The sequence below is a fragment of the Amphiura filiformis genome, chromosome 12, assembly GCF_039555335.1.
Source record: "Amphiura filiformis chromosome 12, Afil_fr2py, whole genome shotgun sequence".
NCBI classification, from domain to species: Eukaryota; Metazoa; Echinodermata; class Ophiuroidea; order Amphilepidida; family Amphiuridae; genus Amphiura; species Amphiura filiformis.
The window spans coordinates 17,165,262-17,189,446 of record NC_092639.1 but is presented as its reverse complement, the minus strand read 5'-3'; the positions used below and the strand labels follow the sequence as shown (position 1 = coordinate 17,189,446).

Genomic DNA, 24,185 nt, shown 5'->3' with positions numbered 1-24,185 from the left:
GATGAAGATGAAGAAGATGAAGATGAAGATGAAGATGATGAAGATGAAGAAGATGAAGATGAAGATGAAGATGAAGATGAAGATGAAGAAGATGTAGATGAAGATGAAGATGAAGATGAAGAAGATGATGATGATGAAGATGAAGATGAAGATGAAGAAGATGAAGATGAAGAAGATGAAGATGAAGAAGATGAAGATGATGAAGATGATGAAGATGAAGATGATGAAGATGAAGATGAAGAAGATGAAGATGAAGATGAAGATGAAGATGATGAAGATGAAGATGAAGAAGATGAAGATAAAGAAGATGAAGATGAAGATGAAGAAGATGAACATGAAGATGAAGATGAAGATGAAGATGAAGATGAAGATGAAGATGAAGAAGAAGATGAAGATGAAGATGAAGAAGATGAAGATGAAGATGAAGAAGATGAAGATGAAGAAGATGATGAAGATGAAGATGAAGATGAAGATGATGATGATGATGAAGATGATGATGATGAAGATGAAGATAAAGAAGATGAAGATGAAGATGAAGAAGATGAACATGAAGATGAAGATGAAGATGAAGATGAAGATGAAGATGAAGATGAAGAAGAAGATGAAGATGAAGATGAAGAAGATGAAGATGAAGATGAAGATGAAGAAGATGAAGATGATGAAGATGAAGATGAAGATGAAGATGAAGATGAAGATGAAGAAGATGAAGATGAAGAAGATGAAGATGAAGATGATGATGAAGATGAAGAAGAAGAAGATGAAGATGAAGATGAAGAAGATGAAGATGAAGATGAAAGATGAAGAAGATGAAGATGAAGATGAAGAAGATGATGAAGATGAAGATGAAGATGAAGATGAAGAAGATGATGATGAAGATGATGAAGATGAAGATGAAGAAGATGAAGATGAAGATGAAGAAGATGAAGATGAAGATGATGAAGATGAAGAAGATGAAGATGAAGAAGATGAAGATGAAGATGAAGAAGATGAAGATGAAGATGAAGATGAAGAAGATGTAGATGAAGATGAAGATGAAGATGAAGAAGATGATGATGATGATGATGAAGATGAAGATGAAGATGAAGAAGATGAAGATGAAGAAGATGAAGATGAAGAAGATGAAGATGATGAAGATGATGAAGATGAAGATGATGAAGATGAAGATGAAGATGAAGAAGATGAAGATGAAGATGATGAAGATGAAGAAGATGAAGATGAAGATGAAGAAGATGATGATGATGAAGATGAAGATGAAGATGAAGATGAAGATGAAGATGAAGAAGATGATGATGATGAAGATGAAGATGAAGATGAAGATGAAGATGAAGAAGATGAAGAAGATGAAGATGAAGATGAAGAAGATGAAGATGAAGAAGATGAAGATGAAGATGAAGAAGATGAAGATGAAGATGAAGAAGATGAAGATGAAGAAGATGAAGATGAAGATGAAGAAGATGAAGATGAAGAAGATGAAGATGAAGATGAAGATGATGATGAAGATGAAGAAGAAGAAGATGATGAAGATGAAGATGAAGAAGATGAAGATGATGAAGATGAAGATGAAGAAGATGAAGATGAAGATGAAGAAGATGATGAAGATGAAGATGAAGATGAAGATGAAGAAGATGATGATGAAGATGATGAAGATGAAGATGAAGAAGATGAAGATGAAGAAGATGAAGATGAAGATGAAGATGATGAAGATGAAGAAGATGAAGATGAAGATGAAGAAGATGAAGATGAAGAAGATGTAGATGAAGATGAAGATGAAGATGAAGAAGATGATGATGATGAAGATGAAGATGAAGATGAAGAAGATGAAGATGAAGAAGATGAAGATGAAGAAGATGAAGATGATGAAGATGATGAAGATGAAGATGATGAAGATGAAGATGAAGAAGATGAAGATGAAGATGAAGATGAAGATGATGAAGATGAAGATGAAGAAGATGAAGATAAAGAAGATGAAGATGAAGATGAAGAAGATGAAGATGAAGATGAAGATGAAGATGAAGATGAAGATGAAGATGAAGATGAAGAAGAAGATGAAGATGAAGATGAAGAAGATGAAGATGAAGATGAAGAAGATGAAGATGAAGAAGATGATGAAGATGAAGATGAAGATGATGATGATGATGAAGATGATGATGATGAAGATGAAGATGAAGAAGATGAAGATGAAGATGAAGAAGATGAAGATGAAGAAGATGAAGAAGATGATGAAGAAGATGATGAAGATGAAGAAGATGAAGATGAAGAAGATGAAGATGAAGATGAAGATGAAGATGATGATGAAGATGATGAAGATGATGATGATGAAAAAGATGATGAAGATGAAGATGATGATGATGACGATGATGAGCTGAAAAAAAAGAGAAACCAGATCATTTCAACCTACCAGTATAGGATGATTAGCAGATACACTGCTTGATGTAGCTGACATCAATGGATTGGGTTTCTTTGAAATGAAAAATAAGCAAACAATATTTTGGACAAATTAGTAACATATTATTAATCCAAACATTTATCTTGTGCTGGATGAGTTATTAAATTTACAGAAGCATATGCATGCTTCTCAAATTCACATAGTATTGCAACAGCACATCTAACAATAGATGTTCAAAGGAATTCTAAGGACCAGTATATAGTTTGCCTTTTTTTGCATACATTGCCGCCATGTGCGAGTATAATGCATAGCCGCATCTTTCATTCTTCATTTGAATAAGTCTTGATATTGGGCAATTCCATACACCGCTTATGGAAGACATGACCTTAATCTTCCAAACAAGATATGACCTTAATCTTCCAAACAGGGTAAGAGGGAAGAGCCCATTGTATTAAAGTTAGGCCTAAAAATTGTTTGATTGGCGTAACATAAAAAAAAAAAAATTAGGGTCTTTCGGTCTGAAATTAAAAAACAAATTTACACAAATTTTATGCTGTAAATTGCTTTTTTTCTTTTTTTTTTTCTTTTTAATTTTAGGTTTTTTATTTTAAAAAAATATAATTTTTTTGCAAAAATATAAAAAAGTCTAGGGTCTGGCCTATTTTTACGGTTGGTCGGGTTACGCCAATCAAAACTTTTTTTTAGGCCTTATGCAGGTTTCATCAGAGAAGATTCTCATCTTCCCTGGCTTCATTTACTCAGGGATATAATATGTATAAAAACTATGATGAAACCCCAAACATGGCTGTGATGTACTTTGCATTGGGGAAAAAGAGGAAGCTTGTGCTGTTAACACACTTTAAGTGTGCCAACATTATTTTCCATGATTGTAGCTTTGACTCTTGGTAGATCAAGTTTCATGTTTTGTGATTATAGCAAATCTTTGAAACACGACCAAAATCATGATAAATGTAATAACTCTTACCACATTGAATCTGTGGAGGTACTGCACAACAAGTTCTTGGAGCTTTCTTTGGATAAATTCATCCCTTTCCAATCCTAAGCTACCTAGACCTTCCAGAAACTGTCAAAAAAGAAAATTCAGTTGTTAAGTAAGCAAGGGATGAAATCAAAAATTGACTGCCGGCTCCACCCGGTTCTGTCCCTGTTTCCATTGTTTAGAACAACAAAAACTGGACAGAAGGCAGTCAACCGCCTGACGAGTTTTGATGTCATCCCCAAATATTAAATACAACAATGTATGTATTTTTGGCCAATTTATTGCAGTGTTGCAAGTAGCTACTGGTGACCAAATTACTTGGGAAATAAGGAAATATTTCTAAGTGATACCACCTGAAGGCTTTGGGATAGGGTTATGATTAACAAGAAAATTAGGGTCAGAACTAAGAGAATTGAGCATTGAGTTTAGCATTGGCATACAATTGGAGTTCAAATTAAGATTTGGTTGCCTTTCTCTTAAGACTTGGCTTCAACATTTCTGAATCGGCTATTGCTCAATCAATTGCCTTTACATACATGGACACTACGCAAAAAAAGTTTCTTTATGGTTAGGAAATTTAACCACTATTAAATTCTAGTGACTAATTTTGTATGTTTGCTAAATAATTGCTTGCTGGGGATTGTCCTGCGCATTTTGACACTTCAATCACTACCCTACGACACTCCTGAGAAAAGATATGAATGTTTAAGTAACACAAGGTCGAAAAATAAAAATTGCAAAAAGGCCTATTCAAGTTTTTAGCATAAAAGAACACAAAAAACAACAAACATGCAGACAACATTTTTTGTTTACTTGCTGAGCCCATTTCAGGCATCATACTGCCGCTTCCAACTTCACTTGAGATTAATCTCTTTCTTTACCAGTCTTTCAGTACTTTGTGTGTCCACCATTGGCTTCCCTTACAGCAGCCACGCGACGTCTCATGCTCTTAATGAGGCGTCGAATGTTACCTTGCTCAATCCTGTTCCACTCGTTGATAACGATGCGACGCAATCCCACCAGAGTTGTATCTGCCTTTATCTCCTTGTTGACTCGTCTCTTGAGCTGTTAATGTTCTCCAAGGGGCTAGGGGTTAAGATCAGGGATTCTGGAGGGCCACTCAAGTGTCTCAATTCCTTCTGCTTCCAGGAATGCAGCTGTCCTGGCTGTAATCATGATCTGTTTTGAATCTCTTTTCCAAACCCATCTTTCAAAACGGAAATGTCTTAGTACCCACTCACCTTTGTCTTTGATCATTCATCTGCACAATAAGCAAAGGATTATATCCAACATGCATCAAGGAAAAAGCTTTACATTGAAATTGAAAAGGTGCGAATAATGAAACTGTCTTGGATCAGTGAATCAGCTCTAAAACCATTGAATAGACTTCTTTGCAATTTTTATTTGTCGACCTCTTGGTACTTAAACATTCATATCTTTTCTCAGGAGTGTCGTAGGGTAGTGATTGAGGTGTCAAAATGCGCAGGACAATCCCCAGCAAGCATTTATTTAGCAAACATACAAAATTAGTTGCTAGATTTTAATAGTGGGTAAATTTCCTAACCATAAAGAAACTTTTTTGGCGTAGCTTATATATTTGGTTTATCCCGATCCATGCTCGCTCTCTCGCAGGTTTTCTCCGGGATCTCCGGTTTCCTCCTGCTTTCAAAATCGGTGATTAGTTGTTTCGTTATCAAAAACTTCCTTCACCCAATGGAATTTGGGGAGCTGCAGAAAATGGGTGGATGTTACAATCTAAGTGCGGATAGGTTTGCGCCGGGTTCTGCTGCAACTAGCCTAGTTGATGCGATCTGATTGTGATGATTCACCACGTTAGCGAAATTACAGCGCTTTGAATCCTCTGGAAAAAGCGCTATATAAATTCCGAAATTTATTTATTATTATTATTATCCATATCCACCAAGTTCAAAGTTATTACAGATTTCCCCTCTTCAATACGTACCAGGTGTAAGTTATCTCTGATTGCATTCTGCATACTTGATGGCATGACTTTCTTGGCATTGTACAACACATGAGGTAGAACCAACTCATTCAGAAGATCCGGCAGTTGTGATTGAGCTTTACCCTACAGTAACACAAACAGAAAATAGTTAGGATCAAGTAAGTATTACTCCCCATTCCAGAAAAATACAGAACTAATGTTTTTTGATTAAAAAAACATCCTGTTTTGCCAAATGAAACATAGCTAAATCCTAATACTTTAATAGTTAGTCCTACTGGTAATAAAAGTCAAATTTTAATATTTTTGCAATTTGAGGAAAAATGGTCCAAAAACATGCAAGTTTGCAGGTTTTCTTACAATTGTAGTCACAAAAATGTAAGACTTGTAGCATTCAAAATCTTGAGTATAGGGTAAGAGTTAACTTATAATTTTAATATTATATATTATTTTTGCTAATTGGTTATAAAAAAGATTGGAAAATGTGTTTTCCAAACATTAGAATGCATAACTTGAAATTAGTCTCTGTTCAAGTCTTGGGGCTTGATTGTCACAGAATACGAAAAAGGTCGAAAAATGCCCTAAAAATGAATGTGTTTTTTTTATTTCCAAAAATTAACCAAATATTAAAATTTTACTTTCATTGCCAGTGAGGACTAACTAAAGGATTAGGATTTAGCTATGTTTCATTTGGCAAAACAGGATAATTTTTTTTTAATCCCAAAAAATTAGTTCTGTATTGTTCTGGAATAGGGATCTAGTGATTTACAATATGTGACCGTACACCACGAATGAGCCGTAAATGTCCTCAATTGTATTGAGTTACAGTGTAAAATGGGTCTGAAGGTCATATTCATAGGTATTGCAATTTAGAGCTACGTGTATCACATCAAATGCGGGACCCGTCGCACCAAATTGAGGTACCTATGAATACGACCTTCATGCCCATTTTACACTGTAACACAGAATACAATTGAGGACATTTACGGCTCATTCGTGGTGTACGGTCACATATGCATTAAGTCCCATTCAGTGATCCCAGTGAAAGTATATAAAACATTTTGTATAAATCCCTTAAAAAGAAGGATAAGTTGTTAAAATTGTCATTAGGTATTTCTGAAATCAAAAATTTGGGCAAAAACACAAGGAAACATCATTATTGACAAAGTTGAAGCCCCATTGAAATACACATAGCTAATTTATATATATAGTATATAAATTACAGATTTAAATGTCTCATTTTGTCTTTCATACATGTCTTTGATACTAGTAGACATGTGAACACATTTATGACAATAACAAAGTACCAAAATCTGAATTTTGATGATTTTTACAATTGTCCGGATGAGCAAATCACCAAATGGGCCTTTAATTAAGGGATCTAAAATGAGCGTTTATTGCGTTTCGACAGTATTTTTTGTGGGACATGAGAGCACATCAGACATATCGAATTGCATTCTGAATACGAATGTCTTTCTGATATCAAATAATTTTCGTCTTTTGAAAATCACAATATAACACAAATTTTATGACAAATTATAAAAATTTGATATTTTACACATTTTTCATATATAACAGTCCTCGAAGTAAATTTTATAAATCTAATGATATATTCTTAAAGTGTATGTAGCTGGGAGGAAAAAGCCCGACGATCAATTGAAAATTTTGACCTTTCATATCGAAGATATGGATTTTTCCCCAAAAGACCTAAATTTTTTGGGTGTTTTGGGGAAAAAAATCCATAGTTTCAATACGAAAGGTCAAAATTTTCAATTGATCGTCGGCTTTTCATCCCACCTAACATACACTTTAAGTATAAATCATCATATTTATAAAGTTTACTTCGAGTACTATTAAATATCAAAAATATCAATTTTTAATGATTTGCCATAAAATGTGTATTACATTGCGAATTTCAAAAAATCAAAATTATTTGATATCAGAAGGACATTCTTCGTATCTAGAATGCAGTTGGGCTAAAAATCTTACCTTAACATAGATAATTCTAGCACAGTACTGTACTACGTGGCCCATGACCTTGTATAACCATTGTATTTCATCAGTACTTTTATGGTTTTTCAACACAGCTTGTGATAGTTGTGCCAAGTTGCCAAAGTACCCCAGAATTTGCTGACGTCTGCTGAACTTCTCTTGTAAATTCTATGATAAAGATGAAAATTTGTTACCTATATGTAGGGTTGTAGGCCTATACCTTTATAAAACATTGTTTGTTGATTTCAACTTTGGGAAGTTACTCATGTCATGGATTTCAATTCAGGAAAACCACTAACTTCTGGAATGTGTAAAACTAAAGTTTGTTTGGCTTATACGAGATGAAAAAAATAAAAGACTTGTTACATGTGTGTATAGATATAGAATTGTGTGAAGGCTGTTGGGCGTAGTGCTTAAGCTAGTTGCGTAATGTGCGGGTTGGGACTTTATTGACGCGTACAGTAATAAAATCCGAACAATTTCCGCCTTATATAAGCCAAACAAATTTGATAAAAGTTTTGTCAATATTTAAAGGAGAATTTTGTGATTCTATCATCCTCTTTGTTATGACATATTTCAGTAGATATCCATGAAAAAAGCTTACTCCCAAAATTTCATCAGATTACGATTTTTCAAGTTATACATGATTATGTGTATTAGACTGCTCTATAGACCACTGTCTTGTAAAATTTTGTTCTGTTAACCAGGACGTAAATCAAATATTTGATGACATTTTTGCTAAACATATTAATCTGCAGGAAATGTTTTTGTACATAAACATTTTAATATGTAGCCAGAGGTTTCCAGTGGTTTAAGGGTATACAATGTATTGCTGGTCGAAGCAGCAAAAAAAATGTAGTTCACAGCATCTTGCAAATGGTAGTGAGCTTTAGCAAAAATTGCATTGCTCAATTCATAGCGAGCGTGTAGAAGAATTCAAATATCACAGATATACTTTTGTAGGTCCAGTGGTTCTTGAGGTATGTTGTAAAGAGGGCTGAAACAACAACACTTTTGAAAAACATACATAACTCATTAACAACAATAAATTAAGCAAGTTTTCAAAGTATATGATTTGTAGAATGAACTTTTGCAAAACACCAAAGTGTTATTTTTCAATAATATATTGATTCAGATAATGAAAAATTTTTTGGCTGCTTCGACCAACAATACCTTGTATACCCTTAAAAATCTCTACTTGTTCTTGAGAAAAGTGTGGGGGGGTGGTAAGGATGTGGATAACGAAATGCCCCTTTAAAACATACTGACTCTTCAAACAGTCTCAAGGACTGCCTTTTGGATTTTGCAGGAGAGCATTAAATAGCTCTTCTGGGGCCTTCAAGGAGAGCTGCTTAGAGCATTTACAACAGAATGTATGGAGAGAATGGCCAACTAAGGAGAGCTAAAAATCACTCTCCTATATCAGATTTTAGAAGAGCAGTAGAGTGATTGCTCTCGCTCTCCTCAAAAGGCAGTCCCTGCAGACTTTGTGGAAACCCTGGTTCAATTCTCACCTGACCAGACATAAAGTAGTGTCCAGCTGCAATAATGAACCTGAGAACACCTGCAGGCTCTGAGTCTAGATACACATCCATATCAGTGACCTGAAATGAAAAGTATCATTGTATAACATTTAGATTTTAAATTAAACAAGAACATTTGAAGGTGATGTGAACGAGTTTGTCAGTTCTTAAAATGTGACACGACATATCAAAAGGTATCTTATGGGTCCCCTTTGAAAGTACTGAGATTTCAACTTTAAACTCAGGGAGTATATGTTTATTCTACTTTCAAAGATGATTATTCTTCCATGATTTAAAATGTTTTTCACTGAGAAAAATGCTGAGTTTTTGTTTTCATCAATTACACCCAAATGAGAGACTTTGCTTGCATTACATTCTCTGCCTAGACACAATAAATGGAATAGTCAAATGTATTAAAATATGGTAAACAAAATAAACACCTGATTTTGGCTTGTTAGTCCTTAAAAACTACTAGACCTTTAGATCTAGTAGTAAGTATTTAAAAGGTTCCTCTGAGCTGTACATGTACACAGTGATTTTTAAAGATTGTTATTATTTGTCAAATGTGACAAAAAGAATTGAACCTTAATTAATTTGAATTTGATTTTTTATTATATTTGATTAGTTAGCATAACTTTTATCATAACTAATATTTGCTATTAAAGCTTTAATTTCAAATTTATTTTAAGCAACTGTTTGAACAATTTTACATTGAATGAAATTACAAAAAAAAAGAGTATGCCCTATATATATGCTGGTATCCTACTATCATGCCGCTTGCTGATTTGCTGCTCTGACAACAAATTTTACGTCACTACGCAATCAGACTGGCAACGCTAGCGGCAAGGCGATGTATCAATCACTCCACCACTTTGCACAAAGCGGCAAATTGTTTTGGAGTTGACTCCTAGTCAGCTCAGGAATGTTGTCGCTCTAACGTATGGCACAGGATACAATTTTTAGCAAATGAGCAAAGAGTGTCGATTTTGGCTTTCAGAGTAATAGCGCTGTTGCTGAGCTGCATGCCACTTGATGACTGCTGCTTGGAGAAAATGCAAGCAGCGTGATGAAGCATCATACCACTCAACAGCAAGTGACATGAAAGTATTAAACCATGCAGCATTACAACACTTGAGTTTACAATCTATGTTCTAAATATAATAAGTTGTAAATTTTCTGTAAAGCAGCAACCTTCTGGTTGCTGTTAGCCATCAATACCTAGAATGATTTATTGTAGTATTTTTATCCAGACTACTACAGACTATTCACAGGTGAAGTTCCAGCATCACCTGTTAATAGGGCCAATCGTTCCATGAAGTGCACATACATGTACCACATATTTTTATGGTCTTTCTCGTAGATACGCAATGCTTTATCACGTAACACAGCGGCATGCAACGCTGGCGTTATTTGTTAGACATACAAGATCTAATGATCTGCCCTCATGAATATGCGAGCATTAACAGCATACAAAGAAAAGGGACTTTGGTTGTTTGGAATAGTCTGCAGTAGTCTGTGCTTTTTTACCTGAGTTTCCAAAATGGCTGCCAGTTCTGGTTGCTTAGTAACCAACCTAGTGAGTTCATGCATCTGATCACTAGGTTTAGTGACATAGACGGCACAGCTAAACCATGCACGAATCAGCAATGAAGGCCAATTTCCAGACTCGAGTCGGTTCTGTACTTTCTCCATGAAGGACTGATTAGGCAATAGGTGACATAAATATCGAACACGGATACTGTAAAAAAAAAGAGTAAAATATTCTTAAAATGTATTTGAACAATTCAGCTTAAATGAAGGTAAACTTTAATCTAATATCATTTTAAAGTCAGAGTCTTACTTTCATTCCCAGAATGTCTAAATGTGTATTTTAACATGTGAAACATTCTCTAAATATTTTTACTGTTATCATACCTTTTTTAAGTCAATATTTATTAACGTACAAAAATTAAACTTATGTTATTAAATTTTAAAGGAGGTATTCTCAATGGGTTTTCAGGGATCATGGATGTTTAAACTATTCTGTCGGTCCAACATCCGGGCTATCTCTAGTCTCGGGCCCAAACTGCATGTGGCTCACGGTTTGTTATGAACAACAGAAACCGACTGTGAAGGAGGCTACATAGCGATGTTGTTGGATTGACATTCAATTTCGGAAAAAACGACACTCGACCATGGAATTTAATTTTAAGTTTGTCAGTATATAAACGGTAAATCAAGTAAGTTTCTTCCACTCTGAAGACTTAGAAACGGTTGTTTGATTCCACTGACTATTTGCGGTCGAAATTTACATAACACCAATGACAGAAATCATCAACAAAAATCGAATCAGGGACTTGTTTTCACTCGAACATCATCAACCGGAAGTGACGTGACACGGACTGACAGAATACACACATTTAGTTCAAATATTATTAAACTGTTATACATTATTAAATATGTACAGGTGTTGATGCTATAGCAATACTTATATTTGTATTTTTAACTTGCTAAAAGTTTATATCATTCTAAATGCAAATTTACTTAATATTCAGTTTAGGTTCAAACAGTTAAGGGTACTACACCCCTGGCCAATTTTGTGCCTATTTTTGCATTTTTCTCAAAAATTATAGCACATTGGTGACAAGTAAGATATATATATTATAGGGGCAAGGACTACAACTACTGCACTGGAAATTCAGCAACTCAAAGCAAGTAGTTATTGATTTATTGATTGATTATTTATTGGTTTTCCCTCATTTTTGACTCCACAACTGTTGTCTGTGCTGAAATAAAATTTCCAGTGCAGTAGTAGTCCTTGCCCCTATAATATACATATCTTACTTGTCCCCATGCGCTATAATTTTTGAGAAAAATGCAAAAATAGGCACAAAATTGGGCAGGTGTGTAGTACCCTCTTAATAGTTGTGTTTCTGGTTTTATTATGATTGCAGTAATGTATGCTCTTATACTGTAGGCTCTTATACCCATATATACATGTACTATGCAAAAATGTATTAACAAAATGTTATGAATGTATAGATGAGTTGACTTCTGACGTCATTGCCTGGCAGTAGGCGCATGCATCATCACATACAATTTTCATTGTTTTTTGCCTGGCAGTATGCGCGTGCATCATATTCTGTTCAGGGCCTGTGGTTTTGAAACTCCCGCCACATCGCAACAAGGCCATTGAACAGTGTATTGGTTGTATGCAGTGCGCTCGAACATATTGATATACCAGTCCCTTGCCTTTGTTTATAAACATTGAGGTCAACTCATCTATACATGATGCGATCAAGCAAAATCAGTCTCAAGTCGGACATATTCAATTTTCAGTTTCTTATAGGATTGTAAACAACATTTGCAAAGCTTAATTTTGCAGAAAACCGCATTGAATTTGGACAACCAGTTCATAAGATGTGAGCAGTTAAAGCATTTCCAAAACAATAGGATACAAAAGGAAATACTTCCTCTGACTGGCTTGATCTCAAAGTCAATATTTCCGACTTCTGACTGTTTTTGCTTGATCGCATCACATATTAATAAATTTCATGCAAAATATGTATCATCTGTTAATATCTGCAAAAGTGTATCAATGTTATAATCAACACAATTTGTATGCATGTATGAAATAGCTATATACCAAAATACACTAATCAGACCCAAATATGCTGCTCTCATAAAATCATTTTTTAATTGATATAAATTATAAACACAATTTTTCACCAGGTTTGCTATCGCAAATAATAAAGGAGACAAGCAGAAAAGGTGATCACGCCCAGGGAATCGAACCCAGAACATCGGGTTTACAAAAGTTTGATTCCCGGGCAGGTTCTATTCCCAGGCGGGATCACTTTTTCTGCTTGTCTCCTTTATTATCTGCAATGGGGACCCTGATGAAAAAAATGTTTATTTCTACAACTCCTGTCGATCGTGCCACTGTTTTTTCATGTTATAAATAATAAAGTCTTGCATAGTGATATTGCACCTGAAAATTGATAAAGCGGGATGTTCTGCATTCAGAACAGAAATGAACTGGCATAATAATGGCACAAAATTAGGTCTGTTATTTCAAATGTAAGAAAATTGACCCAGTTTGCACCAATTTGGTACTGATCAAAGTATAGAGTCGTATGTTTAAAATATACTGAAAACTGAAAATCATAAATTATGCAGAAAAAGTGAAGCAAATGGCACAAATCCCACTTGAATCATTTTGTATCAATAATCATTGCGCCACTGTGATCCTGACATAGTGATCACATTTCTAAGAGCACACTACAAAATTCCTATTGCTACCGCCCCAGAGGTACACTGCTGCCCAGGTACTTCATTGTGGGTACTCTACACACACACCCCCACACACATACAGTAAACATACTGGAACTGCACTGGTACTCTATTGTAGCCACAAAGTAGCTGGGTAGCAATGTACCTCTGGGGTCGGCAGGAATAGGAATCTGGTAGTGTATTATGTGGGAGGTGGGTTAACATGGGATGGCATAACTACATGTGCACAGCATGTCTGACTCTTAATACATAAATCACATGTAAATTTCATGTCAATAACCCTGACAACTATGAGCATAATATAGTGATCTTATGTGCAAGAATAGTAACATACATAGCGTGTCTGACCCTTGAACATAAACTATGTGTTACAATTTCACAGAGTGCTGACGGTTAAGCATTATGCTATTCCAGGAATTATTGTTACCCCCTAAATAAGGAGAGAAGGAGAAATGTCCTTGATCTCATTAGGCAGGTAACTTTAATCCTAAAATGGGCAAGACCTTTTATTGGCATAGGTGAAAAAGGTATGTTTGTTATCAATGTTTACCAATATTCTAATCCTTTTCACATTCTTTGAATTAAAAAAAAGCAAAAGGTCTATCAAATGTTTCCAGGATTATAATCCTTTCTGTGAGTATGTGAATACTATAGTCTGTCGATCTCGTCTCAAGTTGAGAGTAATGCCATGTTGAATTTCGCAGTGGGAGATTCAAATCATGTGCATTAACCTAATCCTGTGGGATGCTTATACCTATGCGTTAAAACGCAAATTAGTCCATACGCTGGTGATGCATCCCTGTAAACACACTGATTCGAATTTGCAACTGCAAAATTCAATATGGCATTACTCTCAACTTGAGAGGAGACGCACTATACCCATATGTTACCTGTAATGGGCCTTATTATTCTCCAGTCCAAAGTATTTGAATAATCCCAGACTACTAGGTGTGGATGGCTGTTGGATCAGCTGCTGTCCCTCCCTACAAAGTAAATGGGAAAATAAAATGAATTTCTGTCTGACATTGAAGTAACAGTATGAGAGTTACGCAGTCTTCAACCAAGGCATTTTTCTGATTTGTGCAATTTTAACATAGGCCTTTATATACCTCATATATAGATTCCTGTCATCTGATTGGTTGAAAGTGCAGTCATTGAATTAACTATGCCCGCAAAATGAACTATGGACCGGTCCATGGAAATGTACTATGGACCGGTCACATGCGTCCACGATCAAACTGCGCGCTTTTCCCAGCGTAAAATGATATTACGCATTACGTTAATGTTTTCACGCGCTATAAATACGCAGAAATCGCAGATTGTAATCTGTGTGCCGTTCGCATTGAAACTATTAATTTCTCTTCCCAAAATCGATGCTTTTAACCAAACAGATGACAAGAATCTTAAGATTTGGTATATAAAACAAATATTGACTGCTTTTTAGGGGCATGGTTAAAATTATAGGCACAAGGTGATCTCAAAACCATGACTATGCCCCGGGGCATAGCCATGGCTTCGAGCTCACCTTGGGCCTATACTTTTAACCATGCCCCTCATAGCAGTCAATATTTGTATAATATGGTGTTGAAGATTGATTGGTCTGGCTTGATTCAATTTACAAAAGTTTATGCTAGAAGTTGATCAAGGGAAAACAACCAAAACTTCAATAAAAAGCTGTGTAGAGCTGTTATCTGATTAAATTTTACTCCAAGGTTTACAGATTACAGAGGTTATTCTTTAAGGTGGCTGTGTACTCTCAGACATGCATGTAGTAAAAGTGCCATAACTTTGTAATTATTCACGCAAGACATATAAAAGTATACATTTTTATAAAGGCAAGACATCAATGAATCTCAACATAAATACAGATTTGGTGTAAAAATAACAATTATGAAGAAAATCACAAAAAAGTGTATTTTTGGCAATTTTTGTTCGGTACATCATAACAAAAAAATACTCTTTCCAAAAATGTTTGTTTTGTTTTTTTCTTAATCTTGAGGCACCATCCCAAAAAAACATTTTTTCAGTTTTTTGATATTGGCCTTATTTTTTGAGATATTGACCATATAAGGCATCACAATGAACTTTTTAAAATTCACAAATGCCTATTTGCACAAAATGATGCCTAAAATCGGAAATAGCCCAAAATATAAAAAATTGAGAAAACGGTTTCTTAAGGGCTGGGGTATGAACGTTTGGACAGTATTTATTTTGGGACATTAGAGCACATCAGACATATCGAATTGCATTCTGAATACGAAGAATGTCATTCTGATATCAAATAATTTTGATTTTTGAAATTCGCAATTTAATACACATTTTATGGCAAATCATTAAAAATTGATATTTTTAATATTTAACAGTACTTGAAGTATTCTTTATAAATCTGATGATTTATACTTAAAGTGTATGTAGGTGGGATGAAAAGCCGACGATCAATTGAAAATTTTGATTAGATTTATATAATTTACTTCGAGGACTGTTATATATCAAAAATTTTTATAATATCAAATTTTTATAATTTGTCATAAAATTTGTATTATATTGTAATTTTCAAAAAATGAAAATTATTTGATATCAGAAAGACATGCTTTGTATTCAGAATGCAATTCGATAGGTCTGAGGTGCTCTCATGTCCCACAAAAAATACTGTCGAAACGCAATAAACGCTCATTTTAGATCCCTTAAGTCGATCATGCTTTTTATGATGAGCATAATTTGCTTACCTATAGATGCTGTATTTATTGAGCTATCATGTACCTAAATCGTCATTTTACCGAGAAAATGAACATTGAAATAAAGGCTGTTGAAGTTTAAAGTGGTCAGGGGAAAGAACTTGACAAAATTCACATTTTATCAGCTAAAACAGAGCCATTTGACCGCTAGGTTTTTGTGAAATCAGTGCTTCTGTGGTGCTTCCATAAGATGCGCCACGAATACAGATAAGCGTTGCGTATGCATAGCATATCTGTGCGTTAACAAATTGCGTGACTACAAAACGCGATGCGTTGTTGCGCGTGTGTACCACGATGGTACAACAAAGATTTTCTTTCCTTTTAAATTGCGGAAACAAGTGAAATAGTGAAATAAAATCCATAAAATAGAGCAGTTGGAGTTAACAAATCTGGATTTTCTTTCCTTGTATTTATAAAAAACATAACAAAATAAATACATTTCAAAAAAGCTCAATTTCGCGAAAGAAACAATGTCTAGAGTATACACAGCCACGTTAACCACCCACTCTTATATTTCTTTGCTACTTTATAGACCATATGGTTTTTGACCACATACAATTATACATGTAGACAAAGTATATTTTGTGCATATTTGTTGACTTGTATGAAATTGCATTTGTATAAATAGATTTAATATTTCCATACACAACTAGTAAAACAACAATTAAATGCCACATGACCAACAAGACAAAACACCTTAGCTATTATATGATTGTTTTATATGAGTGAAGTGAAGGGATCTTATCCCTTATGAGACTGTGGTATGTACCCAGTGCTTTACCACTTTTCTGTGGATTCCATTGGCCTAATATTGCTCTACTCCCATTTGGGGAATTGGGAATATTCTAAACTGCTGCAGTAAAATCTAGCCGCAATGACCCTAGCATGGTCCACTTTACATGGAGCATTTTTTCCAGGCAGTGGCCCCTCTCGAGTCTGACAGAATCACATTCTTTATCTGAAATGAGCGTTTGGTGTAATCTGGAACAGGGGCGTTTATTCTTCCGTTAATCGCCCCCCAAAGGGGAGGGAATAATTTTACCCCTTTGGGGAAGAATTTTGCATTTTGAAAAAGAAAAAAAAAGAGAGGGGAAAAACACATACAGAAAGTCAACAGGATTCAAGGAAAATTAAAAATAAAATTAACTAATTTGGGGAAAACTGGGCCATATATGGAAGAACAGGGAATACTTAAATTTCCCTGAATATGGACCCAGTATAAAGAAGAAATAAACAAACAAACAAACAATGTATAACTGGAACATGTATTATTATGTTTTATGGTATTTTTGGAATGAAATAGATGGTCACTGGCTGGCAGTGACTGCTCTACAGGGTGGGTGAATTCATCAAGTGTCATTTAGGGAAGAATTATAATGGGTACATAACATTAGCATGTTTATTTCGTAATTTCGTAAGTGGTCCCTTGGCTTTTACCCATTCCCATTCCAAAAATAATTATTTGAGGGAAACCATGGACTTTATCACAAAACAGGGAAAAGTTGGGTCAGTTATAATTCTTCCCTGCCTGGGCAATAGTGACTAGTGGTCATACTATAGGTAATAATGCACAGTTTGCACACTAAGATTAAGGGATCTCTGCTTTGCATATTTCATACAAAATCCATTTTCTTTTTACTTTGGACATCTGCCTATCTAGGGAAGCATTTGGGATTCTAAGGGAAGAACCATCAATTAGTTAACAGCTCTATTGTCCAAGTTTATCTTCCCTTTTAAACCTCAGCTTCAGATCCAAATCCTTGATTATTCTTCCCTAGATGCAATAGTTAACTGGCATTCTCTGAACTCTGCAATAGAAGAATTTTAATTCTAAGGCTTTATAAATCAGGGGCATGCGAGTCACCACATATATAAAAGAGCTGAAGACGCAAAAACCAGATAGCAAAAAGCTCAAAACACCTAGCAAAAAGCTGCAATTTGGGAAGATCCTATACTTTTATACAGAGCAAGTGTACTGGTACAAAAAAAAGCTGAAAATCAAAACAAAAAAGCTGAACTCTCACACCCCTGTAAATAATAAATCACAGCTAGCTCTCAAAATAATAAAGAGCCTAGAGGTGTTTACCAGCCTGTCTTCCCTTTGAACCATTAGTCCTTAGATGTAATGGTTCAGTGTCCAGACTGTACCATCCAGGAAAGAATTTGATGTTTTTAGGGAAGACAGAATAGAACAACTCACAACACACCTATGTTCAGTCAGGGAAGGGAGGGAACAAGAAAATAAGGAAAAGTACATGTAGATAGCACCCGGGGGAGGCACTCGAATATGAAAGTGACATACCTGTGCCCACCAGCTTATGAAACTAGGGGTCTATCGGTGTGGAAATTTTCAGAAAAAAGGGGTCATTCGGTGTTGGCAATGTAAAAAATGGAGTGATTTTGTATGGGAGCGCCTAAAATTTCACATCATTGACAATCTAAAATAGCTTTTTACCCAATTTTACAGTACAACATAGACAAAACTCATTTATTTTGCTCAAAATGTGTGTGAAGTGCGCCGAAATTTCAATTTTGAGGACCAATTGTTCAAGAAAGGGGGTCATTCAGTGTAGGCTACTGAAAAAACCAGGGTCATTGGGTGTAGGATTTGCCAAAAATAATGGGGTCTTTTCATGGGCTCACTGCGTATGTCATTATATGGGAGTGCCCCCCCCCCCTCGGAGATAGCAACCAACCTAAAATTTTTCCTTTTTGGTCCATTTTGGGGGTTTTCAGTTGGGGAAGAATCTGGGGACGGATGTGACACCGCGCGGTAGGGTGAGGGAATAATTTCAATTTTCTGGAAGAATAGACACCCCTGATCTGGAATGGATTGACCTATGACCTTGTGATACAGGCAGTACAGTGTACAAAAGAATTAATGTACCAGTTATGTTCACCCCTGTATATCCGAAACAAAGGCAAACATGTCAAAATTAAAACAAGCAACCATTACTTATACCCTTTAGCTATGATTTTAGACTTCATTGGTTAAATGAGAATTAAAGAAATGGTGATCTAAAACCTAAGAAAGGAACAAAATCAATAGTTGTGTTTTCATGTTCTAATCAATGAAAGCTTGATGGATGCTTGTTTTAATGTGCTAATCAATGAAAGGAATAGCGCTAGTTCTCTTGTTCAATAACGCTTTGTGTACATCTGCAATGGAGCAAATTGCAACTTTTGAATTTGCAATCACTTTTTAATACCTCTTGGATAATCATGGGTTCCATAGCCAAATGTGTAGTTTTACACAATGCTCTTCAAAAACAGCTGATACAGTTATTACCCTCTAATCCAAGTGTTTCAAGTTTCCAATTTTATCGCAACCTTTTACTTGATTTCAAGTCTAAAAAGACTTATTGGCCATAAGGTATATTGCTGAAAGCGAATGTGGTGCATGCTGGGAACGAAAAGGGCACAAATCCGCCGTGACAGGTGAGCTTTTAAGCTCTTTTTGTTCCCAGCATGCATCACGTTTACCTATTGATCGCTATCAGCAATATACCTCAACTAAGGTCAACTTACATGTCTGATGCCAACAATGTAAAGCTGGCGGCAACATCAGCTAGCATTGAGGGCGGTGTTTGTGTGCTTGCATGTTGTCTTACAAATGGGTAAACATACTCCCACAAAACTTGAGCAAGATCTGGCAATAAATAAATAACATGTAAAAACAGAGTAATGTATTCTACCTAAATAGCACCCTTTCTCTACAGTAGTATCCCAGTGAATTTTTTCCAACTTACACCCATTTATACACCGCTTTTTTGTTGTACTTTGAGCATGCAATAGGGTACAAAATGCAGACCTGAAACAAAGGTTTTGTAAAAAAGCGCGGAAATTTATCACTCAATAGCGATCACGATTAGTCATTCACATTCCACACTGGTTTTTAACCAAAGGGTCTTTCTGATCTGCTCTGAGCGATCTGTATCTAACTTTGTCCCTCGTTCAACAAAATTGTGATCTTTAGATGCCATATTGCAGAGGGTTTGGATTGGAAACACATTCTGCAATCATTTGATTGTGTTATCTAGCAACGACAGATGTACGAGGGGGTATCAAAAAGTTTTAGAAATCGCACAGAAGTAAAAGAGCTATATCAATGAAATTTTGTCAGTGCAATCAATGATCCTTATGTACACTATGGTGCAAAAATGGTCTCATAAGTATGTTTACTTTTTTTTACAGGAGCTAGATGTCACTACCTGCCTATGTTACCGCATAACCAGCAAAATGGAGAAAAATTGAGGCATGTAGTATGATTAAGTTCCATTTTAAGGGTTACAGTGCCCAGAAAATCTGTGATGAAATAAAAATTCCTTTTCCAAAGAGCGACAGAGACATATCACAATCACCACCGAAGATAACTTTCATTTCATCATCAATTTTCTAGGCACTGCAACCCTTTAAAAGCAGGATCTTAATAAAGCTGCTTGCCTCAATTTTCTCAAGCTTGCAGTTTATGCGCAGTAACTGTGGCAGCGGGTTATTGGCATCTAGTGCCACCTGTAAAAAAAGTAAACATAGCTATGACACCATTTTTGGACCATAATGTACATAAGGACTAGTGATTGCACTGACAAAATTTCATTGATATAGCTCTTTCACTTCTGGGCGATTTCTAAAACTTTTGATACCCCTCAAAAGTAGTCAAGACCACTGCTTAGAACTGTGGTAAACTTCATTATCAATGCAAGGCATACTCTATCATGCCAATAAAACCTAGGGGCCCCCATGGCATGGTAAGCTCTCTGTGTGTTTTCTATGATCAATAATTTATTACCTGTGTATTTCTTGAGAAGTTGCTCTGGGTTCGTTAACACGTCCGATGAGACCAATCTTGTCTGCTTCTCTAGTACTCTCTTGTACAAGCTCCTGCAGATTAAAAAGGAAGTATCTTTCAACTAAGCTATTCCTAATTAATATGTACAATATATATATATATATATATATATATATATATATATATATCAAAATTACCTGTTGTTTCAGCCGTAACTTAAATTTTTCACACAAAATTTGAACTTCACTTCTAAATTTAGGCATTTTGGAAGAAAATTTTGCCATTTGGGGGGAAATTTTGTCATTGGAGGGAAATTTTGCTCCCCAAAATACAGAAATGCATAGAAAATATGGGGACTTTTTATTGTCATTGGAAATTTTACTTACCCTCCCTTGCAATAAATTTTCTTCTAGGCCTGAAAGTTATGCAGCCTTACTGTTTATATTATACATTGTACATTTCAATCGTTGCTTACAAAATACTTTTCCCATTTCTAATCCTGATATTTTTACCTGTGTCTTGCCATAACTGTTTGGATGAAACTCAAAAGTATTCTCATCTCGTTCTCTGAACATGCCGGCAGCAGATGACTGAATCCAGAACCTGAAATATTCAATTTTAATGTCAACAGAAATAGATACATTCTTCAGGCCTAATCAGGTCTTGAAATAACTTGTCTAACTTGAGCTACCAAACTGCATCATCATTATGAAGTGAGGTCCAATATTCTAATATGTGACACAATCTGGTCCATGGGGGCCAAAGGAGGCAAATTTGAAATTGAGATAAAGGCAAAAATATGGAATAAAAAACAATAAAATATATAAGAAAATAGACATCACAAAACCTCATACATTTAGAAATCAAATCTGCTAGACCTTTGGTGTTTTCAGTATGTGATACCCTAATGTTACTACAAGATAATAATTATAGTAACTCAATTTTCAAAAATGCCTCCTTTGGCCCCCGTGGAGCAGATTGTGTCACATATATTGTTTGAACATGATTAAGAGGAGCAATAGCATGCTTATACGTTTTGAGAGTTATTTCGCACCAAGCCAATTGTGGCGTCGCAAATGATGATGCAATACAACTTAATTTGAGGTCTGTACATGTACCTAATGTACCTAATCAACATCTACAAACTACTGTAATCATCCAAGTATAAGCTCATCTCCCTATATGACAGCTTCTTCCAAAGATGACAGTTACTTATACAAATGGTGGATGGGCTTATAAGGGAAGAGCTGGCATTATGAGTTTTGTAACAGGGGAGATAACTACCTCTGATCTTTCTGATCATGAATTCTCATTCGGTTAACTATATCTTAGCTGAACTCATTAGCTGAAAATATTAGGAGTAGCGACCAACCTACATTGAGACACATTTGAAATAGTTGAATTTCCCAATAGACTATTAAAGGCCAAATAATGATGAGCAATTTTTTAAAATGAAACAAGGCCTCATGGGACCACAAGTACAAAATATGAGGTCGCAAGAATGGAATGTTTGAAATTTGACAGACGACTGCAAGTGGGCTGACATTTAAGAAATGTCGCAATCCATAAAAAGTTGGAAGTGGGCTCATGGATATAACTTACCAATAAGTTTGTCCTCTGACAGACTGAGCTTATTACTAGACTCAAATACCTCTTGAGTTCCTTCAATATAACAACAGATGAGAGCCCACAGTTGACTTTTTCTGTTGCTATCAATGCCCTTCTGCCTGAATTCTCTGTAAACATTAAAATAGAAGTCCGAGCTTATTTACTTGCACATTAAAGCACCATCAACTCCACCGTAACATTTTCTATAAAATATAACAAATTATAACTTGATCTCTTTTGCGGAAACACAAATCTCACACATAATACTTTTGTTTTCAGAGATGCACGCTGATTGATCAAAAACCATGGCTTTTCACCTGCGTGTCCAGGATCCAGGATCTTGTATTAACAAGTTTCCACTGTATCGCCTTTAGTTATCAAAGTGCTTTTACATTTATTCAACTGCCACATGGATATATTACATCAGTTGGCTGCAAGCAATAATGGTACACACTATGACTTCCCCCTAACAGCTCCCCATTTTACACCTGGGTGGAGTGGAACAAGTGACACTAAGTGTCTTGCCCAAGGACATAACATATGCAGTGAGGCATAAAATCCTACCTTGCTATTGGTTCAAATCCCTTATTAAGTGTGTCTGCTATAACTGCTATATCCACTTGGTGTTCCTCATGGATAAGGCATAGAGTAAACAATCCTATATAAAGCATACATAAAACATGTTGGGTGTTCATACTGCATTACCAGGTCACAGTACACTTTACAACAGTTTTCCTGATTGGAGGGACTCCAAAAGCCACTTTCAGTAAGAAGTAGGGTCACAACTTGCAAGATCAAGTTTTTTTTCTGCAGTTGACAAGTTTGCATCAATTACAGATAAATAATCTGTGCAAGGTGCAGCTGATCATGAGCATATTATTTGTATATTTTTGTGGCCAAGGATATATTATTCATCCATAAAGAAAAACCCTTTTTAAACTTTAATGGATACTGCAAACTCTTTATTTCTATTATATTACCCCCAAATAGCATGATTTAAAGAAAATATACCAATATTTCTTAATGTATCATAGCATATACAAAGTAGTGACAGAACATCCCACATAAAATTGAATGTGTAGCCATGCATAACACTCTATAAAGTACTATTCTCAAACACAACATGAACATTTGAAGCAGTGGCGGCGCCAGGAATTTTTTTCCAGGGGGCATTGAGGGGACAAAGTGAATTTCAGGGGGGGGGGCAAAATCAACAAATTTTGCACAAAATTACTGCAAAAAGGTGAAATGTTCGTAATTTTGGGTTTATACTGGGGGCAACAGGGGGAAAGAGTTCAGACTGGGGGGAAAATGCCCCCTCATGTCCCCCCATGGTGCCGCCACTGCCCACAAGCGAATAATGTTGTTAACTATGCATGCATAGCTAAAAAAAACCAATAAACCAATCACAATATGCAATGTAGCAACCAATCGATAAGGTCAAAGCATCTGCGCAGTATGCACATGTATTGACACAACACCAAGCATGTATATACATGTGTCCAAGGATTAAATATAGCAACAGTAGGACTTGTCATGCTTTATTGCGACATGATTTGAACGCTTAGGGCCTCATTATTTATCGATCCAATAACACATATTTGCATGCACCCTAAGGGTAATAAAAAAAACAATCAATAGATAATGTGTTTACCTCTCCATATCAGCTTTAGTTTGCCAGTTGTTAATGTGGCTTGTGGTAGTAAATCTAGGAAATCAATCACCCGGCTTGACTGGAAGGGGAAAAAAACCATAAAATATGATTAGTATGGTTTAAAATTGAGATCTACATATGATCTTGAATAAAAACAAAAATATATGAGAACCAAAGAAAAAAGTTGTGTCACAAACTAGAGTACAAAAATTAAATGACATCCACAAAAAATGTCAAACTTTAATACGAATACTATATATCACCCT

General features: G+C 35.4%; 1 protein-coding gene across 1 annotated transcript in view; it reads right to left on the bottom strand.

The window, feature by feature from the left end:
* The window catches only part of LOC140166669 (protein MMS22-like), a 62,500-nt gene that overhangs the window by 7,694 nt on the left and 30,621 nt on the right, over positions 1–24,185 (bottom strand). The window contains exons 19-31 of the mRNA XM_072190167.1: positions 23,920–23,998; positions 22,830–22,923; positions 22,260–22,393; positions 21,170–21,260; positions 20,658–20,749; positions 19,397–19,517; positions 14,024–14,116; positions 10,389–10,599; positions 8,853–8,942; positions 7,336–7,506; positions 5,350–5,472; positions 3,372–3,470; positions 2,399–2,458 (exon numbers count right to left, since the gene is read on the bottom strand). Coding sequence (XP_072046268.1) covers positions 2,399–2,458; positions 3,372–3,470; positions 5,350–5,472; positions 7,336–7,506; positions 8,853–8,942; positions 10,389–10,599; positions 14,024–14,116; positions 19,397–19,517; positions 20,658–20,749; positions 21,170–21,260; positions 22,260–22,393; positions 22,830–22,923; positions 23,920–23,998 — 1,458 coding nt within the window. The remainder of the gene's footprint in view (positions 1–2,398; positions 2,459–3,371; positions 3,471–5,349; positions 5,473–7,335; positions 7,507–8,852; positions 8,943–10,388; positions 10,600–14,023; positions 14,117–19,396; positions 19,518–20,657; positions 20,750–21,169; positions 21,261–22,259; positions 22,394–22,829; positions 22,924–23,919; positions 23,999–24,185) is intronic.